Source organism: Oenanthe melanoleuca, chromosome 6 (assembly GCF_029582105.1).
Source record: "Oenanthe melanoleuca isolate GR-GAL-2019-014 chromosome 6, OMel1.0, whole genome shotgun sequence".
NCBI lineage: Eukaryota > Metazoa > Chordata > Aves > Passeriformes > Muscicapidae > Oenanthe > Oenanthe melanoleuca.
In genome coordinates this window covers 22,750,793-22,770,742 of record NC_079340.1, presented here as the reverse complement: position 1 = coordinate 22,770,742, position 19,950 = coordinate 22,750,793, and the positions used below count along the sequence as shown (strand labels likewise).

Below are 19,950 nucleotides of genomic sequence, written 5' to 3'. Positions count from 1 at the left end.
TTCCATTTTGGGGGGAGTGGTGGGGGTTTTAAATTGCAGTAATTAAGACTTCGAACAACCCCTTGAAACTCATGATTGATTAGCAAAGATATCAGGGCCACTGTCAATGGTTGCTCAGGTACAAATGTCAGTCAGGCAATAACTTAAGACAGATTCCTCATACTGCCAATTTACATGGGGGTTTTTTTTGCTGTTTCATCAGTTTTGGTCTCCTGGGATCAGAGACTGGTAAAACACAGAGTTGTAGCCTTTAAGGCAACTGCTAATTTCAGACCAAAATGAAGATTTTTCTAACCTGTAATTGGAAGCAATAGCTTTTGAACCTTGGGCAGAGATGATTGTATACTTTTTTACTCTCTTATAATAAGCTCTAGGTTTCACTGGAACACACTCTTCTAGTATTTACCCTAAATATATTTCTAATTAGAGACAAGCACTGGTGGTTGAAGGTTTTCTTCCCTTCCCTCTCACCATCTTTCCCCCACCCCACTCCCTTGTAAATGATACAGGAGCTGGCTGAGCTTTTGGATGAAGAAAAGCTTAGTGGAGTCCCGGTGCTTGTATTTGCTAACAAGCAGGATTTGCTGACGGCTGCCCCTGCTTCGGAGATTGCCGAGGGACTGAACCTACACACGATCCGGGACAGAGTCTGGCAGATCCAGTCTTGTTCAGCTCTTTCAGGAGAGGGAGTACAGGTGAGGTTCTGCAGAAGGCTTGCTGTGCCAGCAGGCCATCTGTGAGAGATTGTTGATCTGCAGGGTGGGGCTGGACTGGCTGCCTCACCGATGGGGGTCGGCACAGCCAAAGCCTTGCAGTGCAAAATGTGAGGGGTGCGTGTCTTGGGTCCTGTGCAAAGGGGAGGGAGAGCTGTGGGCCCTTGGGATCTCTCCGTCCCTGGTAAAGGGGAAAGTGATTGCCTCCCCACCCAGGAGCCCTTAGCTAGCCCAGATGAAGACATTGATTTCTTTTAAAGAGACTGCTGTCAGGTTAATCATTCTCACAAAACAAATTGTCTTTTACTATTAACCCTTTGACTGGTACGAGTGTGCACTCTGGAAATCTGATTTACCTTTGCTTCTGATGTCATTTGGCATTTTACTAAACCCAGGCACTAGAGAGAAAAACTGATCAATATTTTCTCATCCAGAGAAATGTAAGAGTTGCACATGGAGCAATGACCACTTCTAATGTTAGCATGTGGGACAGCAAAAATGCACCAAAGGGTCTGCGCTGTGTCCCTGTTCTGAACTGTAATAGTTGTGTTTTGGGCTTCTGTGCTGTAGTCAGTTCCTGCAGTATAGTAGCTCTTTGTAATGTAAATGGGACCTAGGTTTGTTTATTTCACTTTTAGGCTTTCCTGAATTAATGAAGTATATGCAGAGCTTGAAATCTGAGTACTCCCTTCACTGATATTTAAAGAAACAGAATGGTGAAAACATTTATCTTCACTGCAGTTTCAGTAAAGCCTTATTTGCAGATGCTACAGAGCAGTTCAGAATAGTCAGATCTCAAGCTGAGTGTGAAGAGTCACAGAAGCAGCCCTCCATGCTGAGTGGGCAGTAAAATGGCAGATGAAATTCAGTGTTGACAAGTGCAAAATAATGCACATGAGAAACAACAATCCTAATTATACACATACGATGATGGACTCAGAATTAGCTGCCATTACTCAGACGCAGATCCTTGGGAACAGAGCTCGTCAGAGGCCAGAGAGGAAAATTCAAATCCTATAATTCTTGACAATTACAAGAAAGCAAACAAGATACATCTTTTCTAGCAGGTTAAAATCATTGTGAACCCATACCTTGAACATGACCTCAATTTCTGTCTCTGCAACATTTAAAAAGGTTTTAGTAGTAATAGAATCATAATGTCCAACCAAAAAATAGGTAGAAGGTTCTTCAGAGGATCTTTACACCAACCTCATGTTTAAATAGCTGTGAATCTAGAGGAGGTTGCTAAGAGTCTTGTCCAGTCAAGTTATAAGTATCTCTAAGCATGTAAATTCCACATCCTCTCTAGGTAACCTCTTCTAGGCTCTTAACTACCTAATCAGAAAAAAATATGGTTCATATATCTTCTTAGAATTAGGAGAGATTTGAGGATCCTCTATCAGGAATGATCAGCAGCACAGAGTGGCCTCTGTATACAGGGATAATAAATAAAATAGGACTAGCTGTTTGGAAGAGAGAGGACAGAGAGTGGGAACATCTTTGAGATTTATAAAATAAGATATAAAAATGTCAGATAGACTGTATGCTATTTTTACATTGCTAGAGAAAGAGTATTCCTAGTGAAATAATCAGAAAATGGTTTAAAAGAAATAAAAATAAGTGCTTCTTTGCAAGTTGCATGATTAAATTCTGTATCTCATTGACACAGGATGCTGGGGAGACCAAAGGTATCAGAAAAAAAAAAATAGGTATCAGAAAAATAAATTTCTGAAGAAGGGGTGTGCAGGCAATCACTGACCACTAAGTTCTGGATGCAGCTTTTGACTGAGGAACAGCTTGGGCCATGAGCTGGGAGGGAAGAACAGAGTTAAGGTAGATGCTGTTCCTATATGGTCTTTCCCCTGGCATGAACCATTGATGACCCAGTACAGCAGTTCTGATTTAAAATTCCCAACCTGATTTTCACACCTGAACCTGAATGTAGTAGGTGGTGTTATCTAAAGGACCTTTAGTTAGCTAAGCTACAAATTCAGCTATATTGTAGCCAGTGTTGTGAACGGCTTCAGCTCTAATCTTTGCTCTGAAGTTTCCAATCCAAAGAAATCTGACCAGGAAAACGAGGCTGCAGTTGACAGAATTTCAGGCAAACATAGGTCACCTTCCTCTCCCCTTCAGGGCCTTGCCTAGGTTGTGGAAGTCCAAGGGAGCTCTCCAGCTGCAAAGGGGCAGTAAAAACACAGATGAAATTCAGAGAGATGTGTTGGATGTGGAAGAAGTAAATGATACAAAGTGTTACTTTCTGTTCCTGAGCTTGGAAATGTGCTTCCTTCTCAGGCAGGCTTGTGGGCTCTCTGGAGTGAGCTGCACACTTCTGTATTGACAGCATCTTCTTACTGTGCCTCCTCTCTGAAGCACAGCACATCCCTAATCATCCAGTAGTGTAAAATACTCAGCCCAATACCCTCTGCCAGGGAAATGAAATCTGCTTCTGCATTCACTTCCAGAAAATAGAAGACCAGAACTAAATAAAAGTATTTGCAGGCCTAGGTATTTTGTTCATCATGCTTATCAAGACAAATTAGTTTAGATGCAGGCCAGATAACATCCCACTTTGTTGTAGTCACTCTCATTGCCCTAAATACTGCAGTTTATTCTATAAGTGGTTATAGCAGAAAAATCAAGAAAGTCGCAAACTCTCCTCTCCTATAGCTTATAGAAGAAGAGTCCCTACATTTCTCTTCAGCCATAACTTCAGCCCTGTCAAATCAGACAGCAAGCACTCCATTTCCTTGCAAATTGAGCAAGATGTTTGGGGAGATGGCTTTTAAACTAAATGCAGATCAGCCTAGGAAAAATGGTATCCTCAGTCTTGGTATATTAAGGACAGGTCAAAATTCAGGAGAATCAAAGAACTTGTTTAAGAGTGAGATTAGGAAAGATGTTTTTGAGGACTGTGGTACATGAGGGCCACAAATACCAGAGGCTCAGAACAGGAGCTTTCCATGTGCAGTTAAATCTCAGGTCACCTCTTTAAGGACTTCCTTGAGAAATGACAATTAATGTCAGCAAAATAAATGGAGACAGCGAAGCATCAGGTGTTCAGAGTGAAAGCCAAGGAACGAGCACACCATCCATTGCAGGTGATAGAATGTATTAGCTGGAGTAGAATTGGAGACATTGCTGGTTAATTTTGCAAGGAAGAGTGGTGGCATATCTTGTACTGAGCACATGCAGGAACAGAGTTCATATGGGAAGATGTTTGTGATAGCTTGAAAGAAGAGCAATGAGCAAAGATAAATAATGCCGATACATGAAGGAGGAATAGTTTGAAGGTCACTTAATTAGTTTAGCAGCTAGCACCATCGTGTATAGAACTGGATAGTTAAGACTGGGGATTTCAAGGTTAATGAGATTAGATTATGGTTAATAGAATGATATAAATTTAGAGATTTTAACTATTATTTGAAATGGGTTATTTAATAAAACTGTTAATTAAGGAGGGAATCTATATAGTCATCTTCTCTTTTAAAATTAACCATTAGGGACTCTGGAAAAGGGGCCTAGCAATGTCCTGAGCAGGCTCAGAAGAGAGGTGACTGGGTTAACTGGAAACTCCATGTAGTGTCTCTGGATGCCAGCTGGCAGCCCCTGTTATGCCAGCTGAAGACTTCATTACCTCCCTACAGTAACCGTGGGCAGCACTTGTCTTGTTAATCAGACTTCATGGTGCCATCGAGGCTTTTTCAAGCAAAATGTCTGCTTGGGCCTGATCTTATCCTCAGCCCCAGTTAAAAAGCAGGAAAGCCTTTTCTCCTTGCCACTGCCATCTGGGCTCTGCTTCTGGAACAGAGTCCTGACCAGCCTACACCGAGACCCTGGCACAGGGTACAGCAAGTCAGGGAGGTGATTAGTGATGACAGCAGAGGAACATAAGGGAGCTGTTGCCTCACAGTGACTCTCTGGTGCCACGTAGGCTCTCTTGGAGTTGTATTTGTGACCAGATCTCAAATTGTAGCCATTGGTGTGCAAAATCTGTGTCCATTTCACCCTGGCCAGCCAGGGTGGTGTGAAAACAAACAGGACCCCTCTGCTTTGCTGCCAGCTCTCTTGCTGAGGTGTTATTTAGGGGGCAGGGTGTGATATTAAATATGACTCCAGGCTTGGGACTGATGTTTGCTCTGCAGCTTGTTTTTTGTCTGAAGCAAGATTCTCCAATCAAGGCCACAGGAGTTCAGCCTGCCCTGAGGAACTGTCCTCCAGAATGATGATGCAGCGTATTGTGTCCAGAGTCTCCCAAACATAATGACCCTCTGGAGACCATTAAAAGCCAGTGAAAATGAGAGTAGCCACTAAACTTTTCCAATTTATGCCAGAGCCCATCTGGCCCAAAGGACTATGGGAAGGGCTGAGCCTCTGTCTCTTCCCTGGCTGTTTCAACCCAGTTGAGAATGAAGCCCAAGACCTAAGTTATGTTTATGCTGCAATTCAACACTTTCGTAAGGGCAAGATTCAGAGCAGGATTATCCCTGCCAATGTGTTATCTGCGGACCTTAGGTTTAGTCTTAGCCAAGACAGGCTGGATGGGGATCTTCCACATCTTAACAAGGCTCTGGAGCTATTTGTAAATGTGATTTAAAACTAGTTTTGATGATGGCAGCTCTCCTGGGGCAGGCAGAGCCTGTGCATGTTGAGGAAAAGCAACCATGTTTCCAGATTACAGCGCAGTGTCTTCTGATTTTTAAGTAGGCTAAGGAGGGAGTCTACAGTACTGCACAAGGTCTCAGAGGACAAGAAAATAAGCTTTCACCCAGGCAAAAACCAATGGATAATGTACTGGCAGGAGCCTGTAAGAGCCAGCCTGTATGATCACTGGAGGTGCAAGGAAATGACAGATAATGAAGGCACAGTCCTGGCTGTGCAGAGGGAGAAGAAAGTGACAGTTAAAATAACGCATACCAAAAATGCTAGAGATTGAGATTTTTGCACTTGCCTGACCCAATTTGTTATGGCAGACAGAGGATTACATGAAAGGATTAAGCTTTTCTGTCCTTAAGGTCACATTTGGGGTCACAAGTTTGTGGCCTTGCCTGATCCCAGGCTTGCAGGGGAGCAGAAATCGCAAGGCTTTTTATGGGGTGGAAAGGACTTGTTCACTGTGTTTGAAGTCAGATTACTTCACTCCCATAGCCTCAAAGCTGATAATGCAGAGAATGAGCAAGCAGTGGGCTAATCTTAATCAGGACTTTTTATTTCTCCCAGGGAAGGCTCTACCAGTACTTTCCCAAAGGGCGTTGGAGTACAACTCCCTTGGCACAATAGCAGATGGGACTGCAGCAAGGCGGGGTTGTGTGAGCAGCATTTCTCTGCAAGGAGCATTATCCTCTTCCCTGGGGTTCTCTCTCTTTGCTTTGGTAAAGTTTACTAGCTGCTTGTTAAGGAGCTAAGAGAGGCAAAGCTGAAAGATCTGAAATCTTTGCCTGGCTAAGTTTTCCCAGGGTTGACTTGAGGCTGGAATACTAATATTGTATCCGCCTAGATCCTCAGAGTACCTGCCAATGTCTCTGTGTCTCAACAAAGCAGCACAAGGACATCTGTCAAGATCTAAATGTTACTGTAGGGATTATACTTTCTTCACAGAACCATCCTTTTAACACGAAGATATAGGGACAAAGTATGCAGGGACAAAGGATGACAACAGTTGACTCCTTGAGGACTTGACTCTTTCAAGCACTGTTTCCTCCTTCCCATGTGCCTTTCCCATTGCAGCTCTTTATGTTTGTAGCAGCTTTCCTGGATTTCTCTGTCTTATCAATGCTCCTGCTTCACACCATAGGTAGAAAAACTGCAAATGTACCTTTTAGGTTTTTTTGCTTTCTATTGCATTTGGTATTCTCCAAAGCATCTGGGGACACTTGCAAAACAACATCCCTCCCCAGCTCCCCCCCACCCCCCCAAAAAAAAAAAATTGCACCAGAAGCTGCAGACATAGCTGAGGAAGGCATCTCTCATACACCTTTCTGAACATGTTAATTTTCCCTTTATCACTGTCAGGCAGAGGGATATTTACAATTAAATGTGATTTTTTTCTGTCAATTTACTCATGCCAAAGAGAGTTTTTAAAATCTATTCCTGTTTTCAAAGTTTGGTGACCTACTTACGTATTTCAAGCGTGTTTGGAGTTCACCTTTCCTCTTGCATTTTGCTATGTCATTCTTTTGCCCTCGTTAAATGCTTCATGCAGCCAGGCTCCCAGCCATGGTAAATCCCACCATAAACTCTGCTTTATGACCCTCACTGTGCTGGTGCTGCAATGGTCTGCCTTTCCCCTTGCCGAGCTCCCCAATGGCAGCAGGCAGAGTTTTAATCACTGTGAATTCAGGTTGTGGTCAGATTAGGTAGGAGATAGGATGCATGTTTGTTGTTTTGCAGTGATGTATTGTTTCTGGGATTACTGCTGAATAGCAGAGGGTGTCAGCTGATATTTATTACTTTAAGCTGTCTCAGCTGTTCTGGTTCAGCAAATAAACCTACATTCAAAATGAATGAGGAGCACTGCTTGCCTTGTATGCCATGATGTGTGCAAATGTGATTATTGCTTCCGAGGCAGGGGAAGCTGAAATCATTGTGGGAGCATTTTTAGTTATTTATTTATTTTTACTCTTTGCAGGCAATCATGCAGATTTCTAGAGCACACAATCAAGTCAAAGGCTTGACGCCTCTCCTTCCAGCCCCATTGTTAAGCCCTGGCATTCCTCATGCTGGGAATCACTCACTCCCTCTCTCTCTAAAGTGATAAGCTTTAAACCATGCTATTGATTGCTTAAGGCATTACATGTTTTACACCTAGGTTATCAGTGTTATTGAAAGGAGAAGACACAAAGCTACCGGGCCTTAAAATGAATCTACCGCTCATCTTTTCCCATTTGCTCTGAGGATTTCAGGCAATTTGTTTTACACTGATCTCTGCTGGGGAGATAAATAAATGAAACTGGAGACACCAACCTCCCCAGGGTTAGAGTTAGAAGTGTTATTAGTGTTGGGCCGCATGTGCACCCCAGCACAAACTGGGCTCACTTATTCTTTATTTAACACAGCAACAAGGGCTGATTTCCAAAGTTGCTGCTCCCCTTCAGATAAGAAGTGTCACATAGCACAGTTATCAAGGTGAATTGGTATTTTCAAGTGAGAACCTCTCTGCTTCTGATTAAGCCCTGAGGACTCCCTCTCTTCTCTCTTAACTCTTTAGCTCCCCTCTGACATGCCCACCACCTTTGTAACTGAGGGACAACATAGAGGCATGGCAGTGAGTGTCAGCTTGCCCTAAGGGCCTGCCATACTTTGCCTTGGGCTACCTGTCCTTGGAGAAGTTGAGGTTCTTGGCATTCTTTTGGCAGTCTGGGAACAAGGGTATAGGAAACCAGTAGCACTGCTGGTGTGGGGCTAGCAGTGGTGTTTGTCCAAAATCTCTGACCTTTCTTCGGGTCTAACTAAGTTTGTTGTTGTAACAATACAAAAGTGACCTCTGAACATAATACAGTGAAATGCCTCCACTCTAAACTCTGAGGTGACATTTGCCTGACTTCCAAGCACAAAGATGTGCTGCTCCCCTCTCACCCCCAAAATCCTACCTTTTGCCATCAGCCTCCCTGTCCACAGAGACACCTCATGTCAGGCAGGATAAAGGTGAGGGATTAGATGGGACACAAATATGGGGAGAGTGTGCATCTTGCACTCCATTGTGCATGTCTCCTAACAGATAAGTGACAGGAGCAGATGTAGTGTTGCTTTGGCTTTCAATAGCATATCCCTTTCTGGGATCTCAGCAATAAACTCACAAATTGGGTATTCACAGCAGAAGTGTTGCTGTCCTGCTTGCACTGGCCAGAGAAGTCATCCACACATTTTAAAAGACATACCTTAAAGAGTTTATCAGCCTCTTAAAACATGACCACAGAGCTTTTCACTGAACCTCTGTAGGATCCCTGAGGGCCCACTTTCTGTGGGGGCCCTGAGGAGAAGGGTCCAGGTCTGGTTATTGCAGTGACTTTCATGGATCTGGATTTCAAGGCTTGTGGATGAGCAGAGAATTAGAGCTGTTTTCTTAAATGGGGCTGACTGTATAACAAACAGTCCCCTAAAATCCAGTCTTAAAGATAAGATGATTTGCCCGAGGTTACACAAATCATCTGTAGCTGAACCTGGAACTGAGCCTTCATCTGCCACTGACGTACCTTGACTGCAAAGTGATCCTTCCTCGAAGGACCTACACATAGCAACGTGATGAGATGATGATACTTTTTTATGGTCAGATGAAAGATTTAATAACCTCTGTGTGACAACATCTACCAAGCAAGGAAGCACTTATTATTTTAACCCACAGTGGTTTTGGGGACAGAAGGGCAGGCAGGGGGTCGATGAGGAGGCAGAACACGGTGCTTGCAGAATGGTGATGGGGTGGGCTTGGGGGATTCCTCCTTCCATTGCTTGACTAACATTACCTTTCTCTGTCTGAAGGACGGCATGAACTGGGTGTGCAAAAATGTCAGTGCTAAGAAGAAGTAAAGCGTTCCGAGCTGCATGGAAATGGAGGAGCGGTGGGAGCAGAATTCTAGCCTGAAAACACTAATTTGCTGCTTTCTGACCAAATGTTTTTCCATCTGTGCACAGCTACAGCTGTTAAAAAGAAAAAAAAAAAAAAAAAAAAAAAAAAGAGAGAGAAAAAAGGGAGCAACATCGGTTTAAATGTACTGCTGGATTTGGAACTTGACCTGCTCTTTAGTATATTTTTTTTTATCCCAATAAAGGAATTACATATTTCCTCCTTATGCATAAATAGTATTAAATGTCTGATTAGCAAGCAAGTTTGTAAGCAGAAGCAAGACTGATTCAGTGTGGAGCAGAGGGAGTGGTGAGTTACAGTAGTGGCTTAGTGCATAGGAACTGCCCTAATACACGTGGTTGCTGAGGACAGGCTTGGGTGTCAATCACAGCTTCCCCTCACTGACAGATAAAATGCAGTTGTGTTACCAATTGTGGGTAGATTCTTAAAATAAAGCTGCTAAGGAGTCATTTGTGTAACAAGGGTAGAAGACTTCCACATATTCCTACAGCCATAAAAGAGGAGTTTGATGATAACGAGGCACTGTTGCATTGCGACACCGCCATAGAAGGGAGAGAAGGGTTATATGTGTATAACTGAAGCTCTTTACAGCTGGAATAATGCAGGATGAGCATGCCTAGGGCTTTTCTCGCAGCTGAAGGAGAATTTAGCCCAGCATTTCACCTTGAGCCAGCAAAATCGTTGTTCCTCCGTTCAATAAGTTCCATATGTGAGATTAGTCTTGATGTTGAACAATCCCTGTTGATTTTCCCTTGATGTTAAGGCAACTCTGCAGGAAAATGCAATTAAGTCCATGATTACTTTCTAGAATGAGATATCAGGTCCCAGGTTTCCTTCTTTGAAATGTGCAAAATGTATTCTCCTACCCCACCACTTCAGCATGCTTTGCCTGGCAGTTCCAGGGACTTGGGGACTGCCCCACGGCAGGCTGGCTGTCCAAGGCCTGAGGTCCTCCAACCTGGTGCCTGCTGTGGATTGCCCGGGTGGAGGATGAGCATCCTGGTGAGCAGCAGATGGGAAGTGCTCTGTAAAACGAGCATTCATTCTTCCCTGGGCTGGCTTCCCTTTAAAAGGACACAGTTGCTGTTACAGGAAAGAGAATGTGAATTCACCTCCTCCCCATTTCAATTCTAGCCCCAAACTGACGAGGGAGCGGGAGCGATTAGCACGCCGAAGTAGCCATGTCCTGCATGAGGCGAGCTTGGTGACTCCTGGGCCAGTTTCTAATGCACAGATGGTGAAATAATCCCTCTGCCCTGCTTGCCAGCTTTGTTTGCTGCCTGCCTGCAGAAGGCCAGAGAATGACTGGGGACTGCATTACCCCTTCCACCTCTTGGAGACGATGGTCGCGCAGGATGGGGAAAGCTGCATGTACTAAAGCATGTGGCTTTACCACGCGTCAGCGATTGACTCATGGACCCAGGCAGTCGGCTGACACCCCTGGAGCTCCCAGCTCTTTTTCCTCCCTTCCGCTGGACATCTCCAGCTCACGGCACAAACATCTGCACTGTACTTGAAGCAGCCCCTGGCCGCCTACGTGTTACAGCTTGGCATAATAAAATCATCTGGGGCTCATTCCAGGTCCCCCATACATCAGGATGTACAGTAGCAGTTCAGGGATGATCCGTGTATAGTTCAGCTGTCTTTGCTGTGGCTGGGGGCACAGGGACAGCTGGGACAGCAACTGCTTTAGCAATCCAGCTTTAATCTGGCTGCGTCCGTGAGTCAGCACCCTGCGAGTGCATCTGTCTCCAGCAGGGAGGCAGGACATGCATGCCGGAGTAGCAGAGCCTTGCTTTAAAAACCAGACGACTGGGGAGCGGGGTGGGGGGGAAGAGCGGACTCTAGTGAGCTGTTAAGCAATCGCTAATGACACAAAGTGACACAGCTCCGGCTTTGCATGGATTGAGTAAGGAGTCATAAGATGAGATGTTCATTTAAATGCAGCTTGCTCGGTAACTCCCCAGCTGCGCAGGCTTATCGGGAACGCTGCAAATTTGAGCATGGTGTGTTCCTGGGTCAGTCCAAGGAGGAAAAATTCATCCCAGCGTCACCTTTTCCTTGCAAATAATGCATTTGCCTGATGCAAGCAATGTAAAGAATTGCAACCCTTTCCAGTGGGCAGTCTTGTGCTGGCTGAGTGGCAGAGCTTTGTGACAGATAGCACCCAAGCTTTGGATTTGCCTACATTGCTTACCAGATGCAGAGGGAAATGCTTGGGCATCTCTCCTCTCTCAGGCAGGGCAGGGTAAAGCACCCTTTGGGGATCAGGCATTGATCTTTCACACTTGCAAAGAACTTGAGTCGGTGCTTTCCCGCTCCCTACTCTTAACAGTGGCAAACCTAGTCTGTGACACCCCACCAGTACCACAGTTGGCTTCCTGGGGCTGAAAAGCATCCAGGAGGATAATGTGGGTTTTTTTAAGTCTCATGTTGTTTAAACTTGGAAATGTGTGTAGTTGGGAAGGAAAAATTGCCTTATGGAACTCAGGATCCAGAAACATTTGCTGGCTCATTCATTATGTTTGCTTGTAGCCACACATATTGGTTGTGTGCATCTGTACCTGCCAGTGTCACTTGTAACCCAGTAGTTAATTTGGTTTTCCTGTGCCAGGTGGCAAGAGAGGAAGACTGTGATAGAGTGAGCTGTGCTGGGTGGATGTAGGTAGGGGGTTAAAATGACCATGTCTTAAGTATATCATCCTGCAGTGCTGGCTGTAAATGTTCATTGTATTGTAAACGTTTCTGTGTGCAACCTGGTGAAAATGTATAAGGATTTAAGGTTCTGTTCACTTGCTACTCCTTATGTGAATGTATTTACATCAGCTATGGCCTCTGCAGGGCTCTCTGCCTGGCTAAGACGTTAACCCCCACACACCTGGACAAGTGTCTGGGGCCAGCCAGAAACGCCTGCCACCGATGAATGCAGCCCCTGCCCTTCTGGCAGCCCTTCAGCCCCGCCTGGTTTATGGCAGTGCACACGCAGGGCTCCGTCTTCCCAGCGCTGTCAGCTTCACCCTCCTTTAGAGTGAGGCTGGGGGAACCAAGCCTCTCATTGGTATGGGTGGAGCTCTGCCACACGTCGCATCAATTCTGGATTTTTAAAGCCAGAAGGGACCGCTGTGTTCCTCTTTCCTGACCTCCCGCATACCACAGCCCGTTAAACCCCACCCGCCGTGGTGAGTCACGGCTGAACCAGAGCCCCTCTGGTAGAAAGAACCCCAGCCATGATTTAAAGGCTCCGAGTGACAGACAGACCTCGAGATGTTTGTCACAGGGGTTAATTCCCCTCCCGTGCTTCACTTTCACATCATTAAATCTGGTTCTACCTTTGCGAGAGATGAAAGCAGCCTCTCCTGCGCCACTGTGTTCCCTGGAGGGGAGAGGTGCTGGAGAAGTGAAATTCTCCAAGGGCATGTCAGAAAAACTGAGTCCAAGCCCCTGCTCTCACCATGAGTGCTGGGTGTGGGGACTCCCCAGCTGTGGCCGTGTCCTCCACTGCAGCTTTACTGGAGACGCTCTCCTGCCCTTGGAGAATGCTTGCCCAAGCCTTTTGCAACCTTCTCCCATTTTTCCCACTACCTATAACATTTCTTGCACATTAATGACTTCTCTGTCAAAACTATAACTGGTCACCAGACTCTTTTTATGAAGTGTCCTGGGAGAAGACCAGCCCACTCCAACAAGCTCACTCTTCTCCAAAAGCAAAAAGTGGCAGCTGTTGCATTCCCTGGGCTGGTCAGGTCCACGCAAGCTCTTTCTTTTATGTTCCCTTTTTGTATTTCACCAAAAAGGGATATTTGCAATATCTGGTCTTGTTGTTACTCAGTGTATAATTTAGATGTCTTTGTCAAAAAAAAAAAAAGGAAATAAATTAAATTTAGTAGAAAGACAACTGGTGTTTGGGGCTGATCCTTTTTTCTTCAGCAGGTTCATCTTCTGACAGGATTGTCTCTTCACAAGGAGCCCCCAGTCAGGCTGCAAAGCTGCTCTTCCATTGCTCCTGTCATCCCACCAGAAATGGTTGCTGGTACTAGAAGTGATCAAAACTGGTGAAGAAGCATTTTTCCTTAGGATTTTCACAATTCCAAAACTATCAGAGAAGTCAGCCAGAGAGAAAGGGAAATTCTGGGAGGATCTTCTTTTTTCAAAAATTGTGTTGTAGGTTAAAAAAAGCATGTCATGAAACACGTTCTCCACTGACCTGGCAGGAAAAGGGAAGGGGAAAAAGGAAAGCAGCAAACTATTTAGGTTTGGTTCAGTGAAATGGGGTTGGGAGGGGGTTAGGAGGGAGGGAAGCAGATCCATTGCTTTCCAACTAATCTGACTCATTACTGTTCCTGCAACACCCAGATGGGCCAAAAAGCGAGAAACTGTTAGAACTCTTTAAAGCATGAGCTCCCTCCCTGCACAGTCAGGATGCCTGGAAGGCTGTCAGAGCCACTGGAAAAAAAACATTATAGATGGTCACACTTAATTTCTTTTCTCTTTCTTTTTAAGGCACACTTTATACTCAGTCCTGCTATTTTTTCAGCGAAGTAGGAAATACTTTTTCATCTTGTTTGCCTAATGGATTGGATGTGAAAAATATTTCTCTGGCAAGTGAACACCCTGAGAGTTGTTTGACTTGTCACAATGTTATGTATCGGCCCCTGCGGCCCCCGGCCCCCGAAGCAGCCGCGCTTCCCCTCTCCTGTTGCTGTTTACGGGGGGACGCGGTAATTTATGGGGCGGCTGCGTGTGACCTTGCATGCGTCCCTTCCCCGCACAAGCCCCGCTTCACATCCACATGATGAATTTAGTGCTCCCGTAAGGACAAGGAACCGAGCGGATTGGGTGTGGGGAGGAGAAAAAAAGAAAATAATAATCTGCAGCCTTCAGGAGAAAAAAACACTGAGATTTTTGTTCCTCTTTGACCAGTATTTCCCTGTTTACGGCCTCGCAGCCCTCCTGCCTCGCAGGACTCCTGCCTTTATCAGCGCAGAGAAGTGGTCTGTGGCTGCAGAGCTGGGTATTTCAGCATTGGCATCTCCCAGCCCAGCTCTGCTGGGACACGTGGGGCAGCTGGACCGATGGCCACAGCCGTGCTCCAGCCCACCCACCCGGGCACCCACCCAGGCTCTGGCTGAAGCTTTTTTCATTTTATTTTGTTTTGTTTAAGTGGAAACAAGCTTGCACTGCAGCCTCGTGATTGGCTCCTGTCGAAATGGCAGCTTCGGGCTCAGTTGGCTGAATTTGGGCTTGTTGGATTTTTTATTGCAATCTGTTCACTTATTTCCCTTCCCAGCACCGATTGGAAGCAAAACTCTTGTAAAGCTGCGGTCAGGCTGTGCCTGTGCTGGGGGACGCTGTCAAAGGTTTGCTGGAAACAGCACGGGTTGGGGGGTGCCCCTCTGCATTTCCTATGTAGCTGTCTGACTGAGATGGATATCTGTATCATTTTTAATGGGAAAAGAAAAAAAAAAGTCACATTCAGAAGAGGAAGGGTTGGAAGGAGCCTCTCTGCTTGCAACGTGCGGTGACCACATGCCCTTGGGGTGGAACAGCTGGGCAGCCAAACACAGCCCCAAGTAAATAAACCTGGAGGAAGGGGAGCTGGCAGGTGGGTTAGGCCCCAAGTCTGAGCTGCATGTGGAGCTGGCATGAACAGCCTGCAAGTAAATCACCTGGATGAGAGATAATTTTAAATAGAAGTTGTCCTTGCTGCTTGGCTTCGCAGCGTTTATGCTACCAGTGGGAGCCACAGCCTGCAAGCTTTAATGCTTCTCTGTCTGGCAGGAGCTTGGGGTGCCAAGGGGGACAGTGTTGGAGACAGCGGGTCCCCCCTGCTGAGAGCATCATTATGGGCTGGGACACTGTGCTGTCCCCAGCCTGCGGCAGCTGGGTCCCAACTGACCAGACAAAGCCCAACGTCTTGGGGTGGCTGAGCCAGCTGTCCTGCCCTGGCTCCATCACCCTCCCTTGATGTCAGACAGGAGGATTTATATGTATTTTGGGTTCATTTTTATAGCTGGCACCTGTGAGGCCAGAGCCAGGAAGGGATAAGCAAAGGGGCTTTACTGCGAGGGGCTGGGTTGGTGGCATGAGCTTGCAGAGCTGGTCTGGGGAATGGGGAAACAGGCGTGGCAACCCCTCTGCACCTGGGGACAGTGCTTGGGTCTGGGATGGGCAGAGAGCTGGGCCTGGCTGGCGGCTGCTTTTGGAGCTGGGGCAGGAGCTGCAGCTCTCACAGCCGGGGGGGTTGGGAGGGGCCCTGAATTGGGTGCATTCAGCTCGGCACAGCTGGTGTGGGCTGCGGGGCGGGGGGGCCGCAGTTGCTCCTGACACTTTTGCCTCTGAATGTGATGATAAACTCCCTTTCCCGATTAGCGCTGATCCCTCTGCCTCCAAAACAGTTGGCCCTAATGAACATACGGCCCAACAGCTGTAAGCGGTTATACATATGCATGGATATATATATTTATCCCCCCCCAGCCCATCCATATATACTGGAGATCACAGCTGTTGCTATTCTTCCTTGCAATGCAGATCAGACGCTCTCTCTCTTTGGAGTCTTACTTGACCTATTTTGCAGGCGCAAGATTTTTTGTGATGATGATTTCCCCAGTTGGTGCTTTTGATTCTGCCTGAAACATCTTGATTGAAGGCAAACAATGGCAGCTCCGGCAGCCGGCAGCGCCCCGCACCCACGCGCCGCCCCGGCCCCGCAGCCGCCACGCGCCGGGGGGGCCCCGGCACGGCCCGGGCCCACGGCGGCTCCTGGCTGCTCCATCCCCACCCTGCTGCTCTGCTGCCACTTCCCTGCGCCCACGGGACATGGCTCTGCCTCCTGGCCCACCGCCTAGGCCATACAACTGCACCTTGGGGCTTGTGCTGCTGTCCCCATGCTCTGCCCAGCTGTCCCCTTCTCAGCTCTGATCTCTTCCCACCAGCTGGAAACTGCTCCACCACCCCAAAATCTTGCAAATCAGGTGGTGGTGCCCCTTGGGGTCCCAGGGGTGTCCTGGCTGTAATACCAGAGAGGGGGATGATGCCAGAGCTGGCACCCAGTGGCTGCAGAGCAGCATCTCATGGGTGATGGACGCCTTTGAAGTGCAATCTCCAATGACTCCCAGCCTCTGCTCACTGCTTAACACCAACTTTTGGGGCTGTGAGGGAGCCTTGCCTGTCCCTACAGCCCTCCCCGACCACACAGGGTGCCCCAAAGAAGGGCCTCAAAGCCACTGCATCCTGGCAAGGAAAAGCAGCCATCCGGGCGCGCACAAAGCCATTTCTTGTTTGGCATTTTTGTTTGAAGTGTGTCCTTCATCTGGGTTTCTACAGCAACTGGGAAGTTCCTATCCTGGCCCAGCTGGAGGGAGTGAAGCAGCCAGGGGAATGGAGCAGGAGGGCAGGAGGCGAGGATTGAGGGCAGGAAGGGAAGAAGCAAAAAATGTTTTTTTGAGAAGTGGGGTTGCATTTTCTGCCTCTATCTTGGGCCCAGGGCTGCTGCAGCTGGGACAGGATTCCAACCCTGTCCCTGTCCCTGTGCCTGTGTCCAGAGGCAATGCAGCCAGCTGGGGCCAAATCAGGGGGTGTAAAACAGCAGCTTTTAGGGTCCCTTCAGGTAAAGTGTAGTCTGCTGTGTCCCACCCTGGTTGGCCCTGGCATGGCTGCATCTTCTGAGCCCCTGTGCCAGCCTGGGTTAAAATGAGTGAATTGTCTTAGAAACACACTTTTCTTAAAAGAAAGCAACAAAACCCAATGAAACACCAGTGGTTCATCTTAGGCAGCGAGTCTCTTAATTTATTCATTATGAGATAATACCCAAATCTGGCTAATTAATATTCCTGCATATTTTCCAAGGGCTGATGAGATATCTTAAACATCTTGTGGAGATGGGCTTTCATATTTATAAGGTTGATGTGCAAACTTAAATTGACACTGTCTAAATATACCCTCATGCTTAAGCATGGGGCTTTCACTCCCAAGGCGCCGAGGGCATTCCCGGGGTGCACACCCTGGATGGAAGGGGGACCTGGGGCTCAGTGGGTGGGAGAGCTGCCTGAAAAGGCTCCTGTGAGGCAGGGTGTGATGTGGTGTGGCCCAACTTTCCACAAAGATGTGGGATTTCTGTTTGCTTTGGTAACGGGAACAGAGTGCAACAGGCACTGACCCAGTGGTGGTTGTAGGGTCACTGGTGTTTTGGGGTGAAGGATCAGTGTGAGCACCCACATGGCTGGATGTGCTAATGGGCACCAGGACAGGGCCTGCAGCTTCCTGCTGAAACCCTTTTCCAAGGTTAAAAATAGGACTTGGTTGCAAACTGAAAGCCTGGTTTGCACTCACCTTCATTATGTTGATTGCTTATTTACATGTATGCAAATGGAGGAAGAGGCAGTGGCTCCTCCACCTGGGGACCCCTTGGCACAGGAGAGCCTGAACCCCACCAGGTAAATCCCTGCTGAGGGCTGGGCCATGGGGCTGTGCCCCTTTCCCAGGATCACCCTGAAAGCGAATCATCAGCCCCTCTTGCCCTGCTGCTCCGAGGGCTGAACTGCAGCCCCGTGCCTGAGTGCGGTGGCCGGTGGCACGGTGCTTACAGCAGCCACTGCCTCTCCCCTCACCCTGCTCCACCAGATGTGCGTGTCCAGCTCCAGCTGTTCCCCATCAGCCTCCCCCGTGCAGCACCGCCAGCCCCGGGATCCTTTTTCCACAGGCCCCACGTCCTTCATCGGACACCAATTTGGTCTGGCCCAGCTGCTCATTTTTCTTTCCGCCGTGTGACATGTTTTCACCTGGCTCCTAATCCGTCTCTTTCCATTCACAACTCGAGCTGTTTATGGATGTGCCTCTGCTCCCCCTGCTCTCCCCACCCCCTGGACATAGCCATCCATCAATAAAACCCAACTGTGCACCCGAGCATCAGCACTTCCCCTCCCAGGACACCGATATCCCAACAGGGCTGAGGGCACACATTCCTCCTCCTGCTCCAGGGGCTGACCCCATGGGGCCACTGCTCTCCTCCTCACCACCAGCAGCACGTGGGGCTTGATGGCACTGATGGTCCTGGAAGCTGGGGCACCCAGGACACCAGGGACTCTGCTCTGCAGGGGCACCCACTCTTTTGGGGCTGGTCCCTCCAGTGAAGGTGTGGGGTGAGAGTGGCCCATGGCGGGGAGAGTCCTAATCTTTGGGGGTCACCCTGCAGGGTGAGGCTGTGCCTGTGTCCCCCCATCAGTAAGTGGTGACAGGTGCTTTAATGCCTGGGCTGGCAGCTGCTGCTATCACAGGAGGAGGCAGCTGTGCCATCACAGGAGGAGGCAGCTGTGCCAAAGAGGAAGATGATGATGAGGAGGAGGACAGCTGGGCAGTCGAACCTAGAGGCACCAAGAACAGGGGCCATGGCTGGGGAGTACCCTGGGGTGGGGGTGGCCCTGGCTGTGCACTGGGGACCCTCCTCCACAGGGAGGGACGTCACTCATCTTGCCTGTATTTCCATCACCCAGGGCTCTTCTTTAGCCCTCAGCAGCTGGCCCGTGAACATGGAGGGGAGATATCATGGGATCCCTGTGGAGGTTGGGAGCATCCTGCTCCCTTCCTGCCACCCTGGAGTGCTTTTCTATTGACTGAGAAGCAAACCCCCAAATACCCCACTGGACTGGGGGCTTCCTGAAGAGCCTGAGCAGGACAGGGTTGGGAAGAACCCAGCAGGACAGCAGGGCTGAGCTGCCAGGCTCTGTGGCGTGTGTGTAAAAGAACACACAGGGGTAGGAGGTGCTGGCTCCCCAAACCAACACTGCCTGGGAAGTTGTCCAAGGTTGTGCTGCCATCTCTGTTGGAATGGAATGGGGGGAGTTACTGAGAGGTTCCCCCTCCCTTGAACCCACTGTTCCCCTGTTTCAGCTTACTGAGACTCTCTCCCCTTCCCAGTTCCCACTAAAATAGCACAGGGGGAATCCAAACCGGAACTAAACCAGGGGTGTTTTGCAACCAAGAAAAAAATTAAGCTGAACTCGAGAGCAATGGAAAACCCCTCCTGCCTCTAGGACACTGCTCTGCTTTATGAAGTCAGCCTCATTTTCCCCAGATGAAGATTGCCCCTGCACAGCCCCAGCCAGGCCAGCCCATGGCCCCACTGCACGTCCTGGACAAAGGGTTCCTCCTCGCCCTTCCCAGCCTTGGCTGAGCACTGAGGGTCCCCAACCACACCCACAAAGCCCCAGGGGGCAGGGGGGCTTTTGGTGGGGATGAAGGCTCAAGGGCCGGGTGCCAGGGCAGCAGCATGGCTGGAATGGTGGACACTGGCAGAGTCAGGAAAGCTGCTGTCCCCGACCCAGTCCCCATCCCACAATGGGGATTGTTCTGGAGCTCACGGGCAGGATGCGGCCTGGCCGGCTCCGCGCCTGACTCACATCCTCGCTGCCTGGGAGGGAGCCACATCTCCAGCACACCTTCCCACGGGGCTGGGACATGGGATGGGCGCTGGTGGGGACCCCCTCCACATCTGGGACCCCACTGCCGAGCTGCTCCTCCCAAACAGCCCCTCTGGAAAACCCCATCATCATCCCCCGTCCCTGCGGGACTGGGGAGCGTTTCCTCCCAAAGCAGGTTGGAGCCTCCCGCCGGAGCTGGCGTTCCCGGGGGAAGAGCTGCAGCAGAGCGAGGCGTTTGCAC

At 48.5% G+C, this 19,950-nt stretch overlaps 1 protein-coding gene across 2 annotated transcripts in view; it reads left to right on the top strand.

Moving 5' to 3' along the window:
- ARL3 (ADP ribosylation factor like GTPase 3) overlaps positions 1 to 13,189 on the top strand; it is a 30,366-nt gene extending 17,177 nt beyond the window's left edge. For both annotated transcript variants that reach the window (XM_056494589.1, XM_056494588.1), the window contains exons 5-6: positions 510 to 695; positions 9,189 to 13,189. In XM_056494589.1, the coding sequence (XP_056350564.1) occupies positions 510 to 695; positions 9,189 to 9,236 (234 nt within the window). In that variant the 3' untranslated portion in view covers positions 9,237 to 13,189. The remainder of the gene's footprint in view (positions 1 to 509; positions 696 to 9,188) is intronic.
- The last annotated feature ends 6,761 nt before the right edge of the window (positions 13,190 to 19,950 follow it).